Here is a 9523-nt window from a genome sequence, read left to right as displayed (position 1 = left end):
CGCCATCACCAACTTGCCATTAAAGCCCAGACAAAAAGAATTTCTTGCCCTCTAGAATACTCCTCCATCCCCATGAAGGTTGATTACCTTCTTGAGCTTGCAGAAAATCAGAATTGGGAAAGTAGACATATTTGAGGAACTAAACCCAAAGTGAATCGGGATTCATCCACATCCTCCAAGCTACTTTGGTAAGAAGAGCTCGATTATGAAGAAGAGGATCCCGCAACCCTAGTCCTCCTTTCTCTTTCGATCGGCATAGGCGAGACCAAGAGATCCAATGAGTTTTGTTACCTTCCTCCGATTGACCCCAATGGAAATTAGACACCACCCTTCAGATATGATCATGGTGAGAAACCGGAAGATTGAAATGAGAACCCGGATAATTAGATATTGAGCAAGCCACTGCCTTAACCATTACTTCCTTCCTAGCATGAGATAACAAACTATGCTTCCACCCATTTGTTGCATACTTTGTCCCTAATGTCCTTGAAAATCTGAGACTTGGGAATCCCAAAATCTGTAGGCAACCCCAAATACGGAAAATAATCATCTGTTTTTTTCATCCCTGTTTTTCCTTGTTTTGCTATCTGCAGAACGCGATACGTAGACAACTTTAAGACCATCGCACCGGATGTAATAATCCTCACCCAATCTTGACCGTTGATCGCTTTATTGTCCACGTGTCGCGTTTTACAGGTAACAAAACAAGGAAAAACATGGATGGAAAAAACAGAGGATTTTGATCTCCCAAATACTTAGATGGACCCTCTTCGTACGAGATCTTAAGGATCTACGAGAACCACCTTTTGATTCGACTGGTGGTGTTGGGGCTAAAAGTCAAGCTAGACTTCTCTAAATTAATAGATTGTCCAATGGCTTTGCAATACACCTCCAAAGCATTTGTGAACATCAAGTGGGATATAGGGGGGGCTTGGTTCCGCACTTTAATTCCTTTGATCCTATTGGCCTCCTCGGCTTTAATAAGAACAGAGCTAAGGGCCTGAGAACAAAGAATAAACAGAAATGAAGATAATGGATCTCCTTGCCGGATTCCTCTGGAAGGATGGACTGAGCCTCTGTCTGCGCCATTAATTAGAATGTTGAAAGATACTGAGGTAATAGAAGTCATAATACGGGAAACCCATTGAGCACAAAACCCCAATTTCAACATCATGCTCTCAATGAAAGGCCATTCCAGACGATCCTAAGTTTTTTGCATATCAAGTTTAACAGCAAAGAGATTCTCTTACCCTTCTTCCGCCGTTTAATGTAGTGGAACAATTCATGAGCCATGTACACATTTGTCTGAGATAAGCCATTGGTTGGGCGAAATCATGTGATCCAGTGATCCTTTCAAACGAGTGGCCAGTGGTCCAGTGATCCTTTCAAACTAGGCGGTGGATTCATAAGATGGTAAACATGTCATTACATCAAGGAGGAGAGAGATAGACTCAGGGAAGTGTGTGTATGCCAAAGATTCCTTCCAAACAAACGGGACAATTAGTAATGATCTTTCCCTTCTCCTTCAACTTCCAAGTTCCATATGCTTCTCTCGCTGCTCCACTGTTGTGACTGAACTAAGAGTGATGGGGAACTGTTTCGGTATACCGACTGAGGAGGACAATCAACTCCACCCAGACGGAGCTCGTCCTCTCTCAGGTATCGGGCGCGTCCTCGGCCGTCCGATGGAAGATGTACGGTCCATATACCTTTTCGGCCGCGAGCTTGGGCGTGGTGAGTTCGGGATTACTTATCTAGTCACTCACAGAGAGACGAAAGAGCAATTCGCTTGTAAGTCAATCGCTGCTCGCAAGCTCGTGAGCAGTGACGACATCGGGGATGTTCGTAGGGAGGTACAGATCATGAACCACCTCACAGGTCACTGTAACATCGTGGAATTGAAGGGGGTTTACGAAGATCTACGTTCGGTGAATTTGGTGATGGAGCTTTGTGAAGGTGGTGAGCTTTTCAATCGGATTATTGCCAAGGGACATTACTCAGAGCAAGCTGCTTCTGGATTGTGTCGGCAGATTGTGACTGTAGTTCATAATTGCCACTCCATGAGGGTTATGCATCGGGATCTCAAACCAGAGAATTTCCTTTTCCTCAGCGTAGAAGAGGACTCGCCGTTGAAGGCAACAGATTTTGGCTTGTCAGTCTTCTTCAAGCCAGGTACTCTGGAATTTGCTTGTTAGAGGTTTGTAACTCAAGTTTTATTAGTATTTATATTATCAAATTTCTGATGAGCATCTCCTGTTGGGGTTCTCAATCTCGTTTAATTTAGTTTGGTTGCTAGATTTTCTAACTTGAGAACCTCAATCTTATCTCTGGTTACTGTGCTTACACTAAATTGCAAGTTTGTGGCTTTCAATCCCTTCTGGTTGTTCCACTTACCTCCCCATATGCGGGTAATTTAGAACGACAGAGTTATTCAGGACTTATTGCATGCTATGATGGGTATATAACCTTTCATTGTACACTAGAAAGGAAAATAGGAAGAGGGTTAGGACAAAATTAGAAAATTGATTGATAATCATAATTTGTTCTGTCAATTTTTGGCTCATGTCAGTTGATATGGTTTATTAGCTTCTTGGTTTACATCAAAGGTGTTGCTGCATTACATTTTTTGGGTGTAAACTAAAGCTAACTTGAGATCTGGTGGTGAATATAATATGTTTGTTTGGGAGTCATGAATTTTTTCATTGATGGAGTCATGAATTTGTTCATTGATGTATGCTCAAGTCTTTCTGTGTGGCTTACTGGCTCCCTGTTTCATCGTCAATGTGCATTCTTTGAATGTTTTAAGGGTAGTGGACCACAGTTGGATTATTTAGACTGTTGACCGATGGCCTGACTGAACCCATGGTTTTTCCATTTTATTTTCCAGTAATTTTTTATTCTCCACGTCTACCCAAAAAAAATAAAAATTCTCCTCACTCTTGCAGTTGGAATGGAAGTTTCATTTTTTTTTTCCCCTTCTAAAAGGGTTTATTTTAAATCATTAAGTTTGTTCAAGGTGGTAGCTTGGGTAAAGAGCTCATTATTTGTTGGAGGTGGTAAACTAGAGGGTGAACATTCTCATATATGGGTTTTATGTAAGGAATATTTGTTCTCAAGGATTTGGTTGGAATTTTAAGAATTGGAGGAGGGGCTTCTGTGAAATAGACTCCAAGAGATATCCAAGCAATTATTGTATATTTTAAAACAGTGGCATAATTGCAAGTATTAGACTTTTTATGACATCCATATATCCATGTGTCATCCAAAATCCTTCAAGTGTTTCTAATCATGTTAAGGGTCATCCTTGAGGTTCTTAGGCCTATAAAAATACATTAGGTCCCCCCCCCCTAGCTCCTTGTATGGATTGCTATCTATGGTTTTTTAAGAGTTTCCGTGAAATGCAGATCCCGGCATTTGGCTCTAGAAGAGGATCAAATAATCTCTAGCAACATAGCAGACTTTTCAAAACAAAATATCCAAGTGATTTCTGATTTAATGTATATTAATACTTATTTTTCTTCATTGAAATGTCACAGTGGCTCATTCTACAAATCAATTAGAAATTGTATAACTCTAGTTAAATGATTTCATTGAGAATTACCCCAATTAATACTCAGAACAATTTAATTTAGCCATCAGCTAATGATGACTGTTATTTTCATTCTAGCTAATGGCAAGCATTGAATGAATAATTCTTCTTGTATCTATTTTCTCATGACTTTACAAATTCTATGGATCCAGGAGAAGTGTTCAATGACCTTGTTGGAAGTGCATATTATGTGGCTCCTGAAGTCTTGAGAAGAAGTTATGGAGCTGAGGCTGATATTTGGAGTGCTGGCGTGATACTTTACATTCTTCTTACTGGGGTCCCACCTTTTCGTGGAGGTATTTCTTCCTCCCTATTAGGAGGGTTCAGGTCTATGGGATGCCTGTTGACTGGGTATAAATGGACAATGGCGCATGGTGCATTATAACTTTTTTATTGCAAACATGGGCTGTATGACAAAAAGACAAATGATGATTAATTAAAATCTCATAATCGGTGTTTGGTTATACATGTCCAAGTTCTTGATTTGTAGACCATGTCTCTTTGATTGAGCCCTGGTTTGGGTTGATGAATTGGTATTTATAGTTTATGCATTGAGTGTAGGTTTGTAATGATGATGATAACCAGGTCCTTTATCTATTTCTCACTTTCAGATGTTGGATGCCACCAGCGGTGACCTAAGCAGTTTGGATTTTGTCTCTTTTGTTCCCCCCACCCCCTTAAAAAATTATAAAAAAGCAGTGAACGAGCGGGGTATTTTTTCTGCTATTCTACGGGGACATATTAACTTCTCATCTGATCCATGGCCCTCCATATCCAGCAGTGCCAAAGATCTTGTGAAAAAGATGCTACAGTCTGATCCTAAGGAACGAATTTCTGCAGTCGAAGTTCTAAGTAAGCCTTCTGTCTTCGCAATCTCAAATATGCATGGCATTGGTACAAACTGGTGCGTGGTGTCTGTTAAATTTACCTGCACATATGTAGTATTTACTAGAAGCAGTATAAAATTATTATTTTATTTTTATTGGTCCTTTTATAGTCATTTGAATGACCTTCCTTTGGTGAAAATCCAAGTCTGTTCATTTTTTTTTCATGAATGTTAATATTTATGAGCATGTGTTCTTACTAGCACTTTTTAACTGTTTTGGCTTTCTGGACACTGAAGGCATAAATTTGACTGCTGAGAATGAAATACAGACCATCCATGGATGCGAGAAGATGGAGATGCATCTGACAAGCCAATTGATATTGCGGTCTTAACTAGAATGAAGCAGTTCAGGGCAATGAATGAAGTGAAGAAAGTAGCATTGAAGGTGGGAAGCTGCTTGTTTGGTAACTGTTCAAATCAAATGCCTACCCTTGCATTCTAATTAGAGTTCCTTGGTTTTCTGCTTCCAGGTGATTGCAGAAAATCTTTCTGAAGAGGAGATCATGGGGTTGAAAGAGATGTTCAAATCCATGGACACAGATAATAATGGAACTATCACTTTTGAAGAATTGAAAGCGGGAATTCAAAAACTTGGTACCAAGCTTTCTGACTCTGAAGTTAGGCAATTGATGGAAACGGTATGATTTCTGGTCTGTGTTGATCATGTCTGGTTACCCCCTCCATGCCAGCTTTTAACCATGCTATGTACTTTCCCTTATGTCCAAATTTCATGCACCCCTTCCCCAGCTTCAGACAAATTGTAATAGCTAAGCTCCAAATGAAATCAAATTAAAAGTCATTAGCCATCACACAGAGTTTCATTTTTCAACTGCAAGATCCAAAGATGGTCTGGATAATTCGATAAACTACAGATAGAGTGTCAGGTGACCTATAAACTAGAAAGTATGAACACCCATAGGACAGAAACCCATTCAGTTTTGATGTTTCTGAGTGATAAAAAACATTTAAGCACGAGCAAATTTGATGGCCCTACTGCCTGGATCTTTCAGGAAGATCTCTCTGCCACTACAAACACTTCAACTGGAAAAGAAGCATATCTAATGATTTTATGGAACATGATTGAATATATTCATGATAATAGGATAATGAGGGTGGAAAGAAACTACAAATACTATATGGAGGGTTTTAAGTATCGGCAGATATCATATTGTATCAGCCGATACGTATCCATATTGATGGGTATCAATACGATACTTATATTCAACAGATACGATCCGTTGCGGGAGTGATACAGTCTGATATAGGTAAGGTATACATGATACAACAAAAACAACTACTCAACCTTATCCCGATTAAGGTACACATGATACACTTCCTTTGAACTTTCATAACAAAAACTGTGACTCTGTGAGTAAGATACGAAACTGAGAGCAACCGAAGGCCTTGAAAACTTGCTTTTCTATTGGATATAAGTTGGAGAAAATCATCTAACATAAAAAATGACCCTAATATTTAAAATCATCTAACCTAAGAAATGACCCTAATCTTTTTCATTTCAACAAGTTTTTAGGATTTACAGTGCCCAAATCACGATCAATGCTCAAATCTCTATTTTTTGGTTATGCATCACTAGATTAGGTGAAAAACGACTCAGATTTGGATCTAGTTGATATATATATATTTACATATTGCATAATTAGGTGTTTTTTGCTTCAAAACTGAATTTTATATGTATCATAAGCACATCCATTCATTTTTTGACCATTTCCATGCGTATCTTCCATCTCTCTAATAGCATACATCTCTTAAAACCACACCTCTGATATGATACTGATACCGATACTTAAATCCTTGACTATGTCTAAAGACATGGTACTTTTCATGATTACTTACGCCGTTAGAAATTAAATGACAAGATTGGCATTCTTTTTTCAGGCTGATGTTGATGGAAGTGGGACCATTGACTATATTGAGTTTATAACAGCCACAGTGCACATGAATAGAATGGAGAAAGCGGACCATCTGTATACTGCCTTTGAGTATTTTGACAAGGACAAGAGCGGGTAATATTTCCCTTCCCCAGGAATTATGGTTTGGTTTCCTTTGTTATTATCATTACCATACAAGTGCCTGTAAAGTTTTGTATGCACCCCTGACTCTTGGAAAAAAAAAAATTGTAGGTACATCACAATGGAGGAATTGGACCAAGCCTTGAAGGAGAATTACATGGGTGATGAGAAAAAAATAAAAGAGATAATTGCAGAAGCTGACACAGACAATGTATGGCTCGTTGGCCTGAATTTGTTTATTTTATTATATTCTGTAGATCCCTCCCCCCGGTGAAAAAGAAAAGGTGAAAAAAAAAAAAAACTGGATTAGGTTTTCAATTGAATGCTGCTTATTGAAGCACTTTTTTTGGGTAGAATCTGCAATAATGAATAAAATTATTGAAAAGAAATGCAAATGCCTGATTTATCTCAATGCACACACTCAGTACCAAGAAGGCAAAAGTGTCAATTGTATTGGTTTGTATTTTAAGTATATTTTCATCATATTGATATAGTATTCAATATTTAGAAAGAAAAAATAATGTAGGAAAAAGTGTCTAAATTGTAAACGGTAAAGTATGGACGTTGATAATGTAAAAAGAAAAAAAATAAGGAAATGAAACCAACATCACTAAGGATCACTGCAAAATAGTGCTTCTCTAGTGATATCTTCTTCGCAATTGTTACATCAAGACATGATCTGGAAATTCATGGGTATCTGCCTTGATCTTTATTCTTTCTGAAATTATTTGTTCTTTTGATGATTTGTTATGCATGGAATCATCTCCTTCATCTATAAAGGCAAACAGAAAGCTGGAAAAACCAACAACCATTGAACTAAAAACCCAATGATGTTGAAAATGCCACTGTGATCACATGTTGTAGACTTTCATCTGGAATACTTGTAGCATCAATCAACATTTTTATTTCTATATTATTGGATAGAAATGTCATAAATGCTAGCTATAATGAAAGGATGTTAAGTTTGTTATTTTTCATATAAGAACCAGTGGAAGTTTAAGTATTCAAGGTTTTTGTTATGTATAAATATTTTATTTATGGTTACTATTTCTTTAATGTTTGCAGGATGGAAGAATTAATTATGATGAGTTTGTAGCCATGATGAGAAAAGGGAATCCCGAGTTGGTCTGCAACAGACATCGCAAAAACCTTACCATGTAGTCATATGTTCAGCTGCAGTGGAATTTACTCTCAATCAACTGCATCATGAAACAACTGCTAGCTTAGTTGGTTGGTACCCTGCCAGTAGAGCGCAGGCCTCTCAGGAGGTCACGGTTTCGACTCTCCTATCTTCACTGAAAGCACCCCACCCCACCTCACTTTCCCCCAGTCTATACTAGCTGTAGTCAGTCCAATGGGACACTGGTAATTAGGTAGACTATATTAAAAAGAGAAGAGGGGGGGGGGGGGGGGGGGAGGTACTGTTTTCCCTAACTTGGGTGCTGCCAGTCATTTCCTGCTTGGATGGGGAAAACTAATCCTTGGATAGACATATTTCATGACCTAGGGGGGGGTTTTGATTGGAGATTCTATAGGATGTATGCTTAGGTTCGTATCATGGTCATATTTACCATTGCCTCTTGGATGTTACTCTTTTTTCTTGTTTCTTTGGGGTAATGTTGTTTCTTGTAATACAACTTGGGAAAAAAAAAAAAGGGCAAGAGGGCTTGTAAATTTCAAAAATGCCATCCCTGTTGTAATTAAAATGTATAGGGCATTGTCAGACTTCAAAGAAATATATAACTGATGTACAGTATAAATAGGAACCTTGCACAGTATTTGAATTCATGTAAGGCACACAATTTGATGCACCTTGTACATGCACCTACGGGAAGGTGGGAGGGATTGTTGCCCTGTTATAAGGCATTTGCTTATGGTGTAAGAGCTCATAAAGGTATTTTGAAAAAGGGGAAATCGTAGGCTTTGTTTAGTTGCAAAACTTTGTAATTATTGTGCCACAAGTTTATGTAACTTCAAATCACTCTTAATTTAATTATTGGGCAATAGATCAATGTTTAGTTGCTGGTCTCTGTACCAATGTGGGGCCAATGAGAGCAAATGTTGGAGCATCAATATAGATTGAAATTTTGATTTTATGGATCTGGCTCCTATCCTAAGCCCCCATAGCTACTTAGACGAGCATCATGTGTCCAGGTGAGGATCCAATGGTTTTTGATGTCTCGCTTTTTGTGCCTTTGTCAGTGCCTAGTTCGTGCCTCTTTTCAAAGCATTGGATCTTTGCTTGGGCATATGGCGTTCGCTCAGGTAACTATGGGCAAGACTTGAGCGATGGGTGCTCCAGAGAGGAGCCAATCCTGATTTCATTGGGGGGGGGGTGTTATGGCGGTTATCTTGTGGTTTCAGTGGGAAGCATGTAGCATTCTTTTTTCCTTAATTATTAAATTTCACTTTCCTTTGCATTCAAATCTCTTGAATTTTTTTTTTTATAAAAAAATCCCCTCAATTTAAAAGTACAATAAAAATCACATTTGAATTTTGAGAAGGATCATTACTGAATATAGTAAGAAATTCAAGTAATTTATACAATTTTGTTAGATAACGATTACAAAAACTTTCTTTTTTGTTAGAAAATTTTCACTTCCCTTCCATTTCATTCCCCTGTTTTGAAAATGCTTCGATTACTAATTTGTAGTGAAATTCACATGTTAAAAAGAAACATACGAAAACCCAAGATCAGATTCTGATCCAGTCCCTTGAAAGAGAATGTGGGAGGAGAATTATTTTTAAGAAGAAAAACAGAAATCCATGATATCAGTATTTATGCAGATTCTTTTACACGATCTCACTTATTTGTGGGAATTTGCACTGTAACGTGGCCTGGTGGGGAACATCTCTCCTTTTAGCAAAGTTATGTGGATAGCAGGAAAGGGAGAGACGAAGGTAAGATTATGGGATGATGATTGGAGTGGAGAAGGTATACTACTCTTTAGAGGATCCTGCGTGCAAATATAAAACAGTTAAAGAATGTTTGGATATTTGGGTTGTAGTGGGGAATGG

At 38.2% G+C, this 9523-nt stretch overlaps 1 protein-coding gene across 2 annotated transcripts; it reads left to right on the top strand.

The window, feature by feature from the left end:
- Positions 1-1004: 1004 nt before the first annotated feature.
- LOC122062148 (calcium-dependent protein kinase 1-like) lies at positions 1005-8533 on the top strand. 2 transcript variants are annotated; one of them, XM_042625817.1, is made up of 8 exons: positions 1018-2172; positions 3742-3885; positions 4289-4441; positions 4745-4860; positions 4946-5113; positions 6372-6499; positions 6617-6716; positions 7571-8533. In XM_042625817.1, the coding sequence occupies exons 1-8, from the start codon at positions 1587-1589 to the stop codon at positions 7664-7666; spliced, it is 1491 nt and encodes a 496-aa protein (XP_042481751.1). In that variant the 5' UTR covers positions 1018-1586; the 3' UTR covers positions 7667-8533. The 2 variants fall into 2 exon arrangements, with proteins under 2 accessions (XP_042481752.1, XP_042481751.1); XM_042625818.1 differs by lacking the exons at positions 6617-6716; positions 7571-8533 and having other exon boundaries at positions 1005-2172; positions 6353-6485.
- The last annotated feature ends 990 nt before the right edge of the window (positions 8534-9523 follow it).

Source organism: Macadamia integrifolia, chromosome 14 (assembly GCF_013358625.1).
Source record: "Macadamia integrifolia cultivar HAES 741 chromosome 14, SCU_Mint_v3, whole genome shotgun sequence".
Taxonomy (NCBI): Eukaryota; Viridiplantae; Streptophyta; class Magnoliopsida; order Proteales; family Proteaceae; genus Macadamia; species Macadamia integrifolia.
The sequence above is the reverse complement of the archived record's forward strand: the minus strand, read 5'-3'. Positions and strand labels throughout refer to the sequence as shown.

Coding starts and splice junctions, on each gene's coding strand:
- LOC122062148 (XM_042625817.1), top strand. CDS start 1,587: ATGGGGAACTGTTTCGGTATACCGACTGAGGAGGACAATCAACTCCAC. Junction 4,442..4,744: donor TTCTGCAGTCGAAGTTCTAA/GTAAGCCTTCTG, acceptor AATGAAATACAG/ACCATCCATGGATGCGAGAA. Junction 6,500..6,616: donor TTTGACAAGGACAAGAGCGG/GTAATATTTCCC, acceptor AAAAAATTGTAG/GTACATCACAATGGAGGAAT.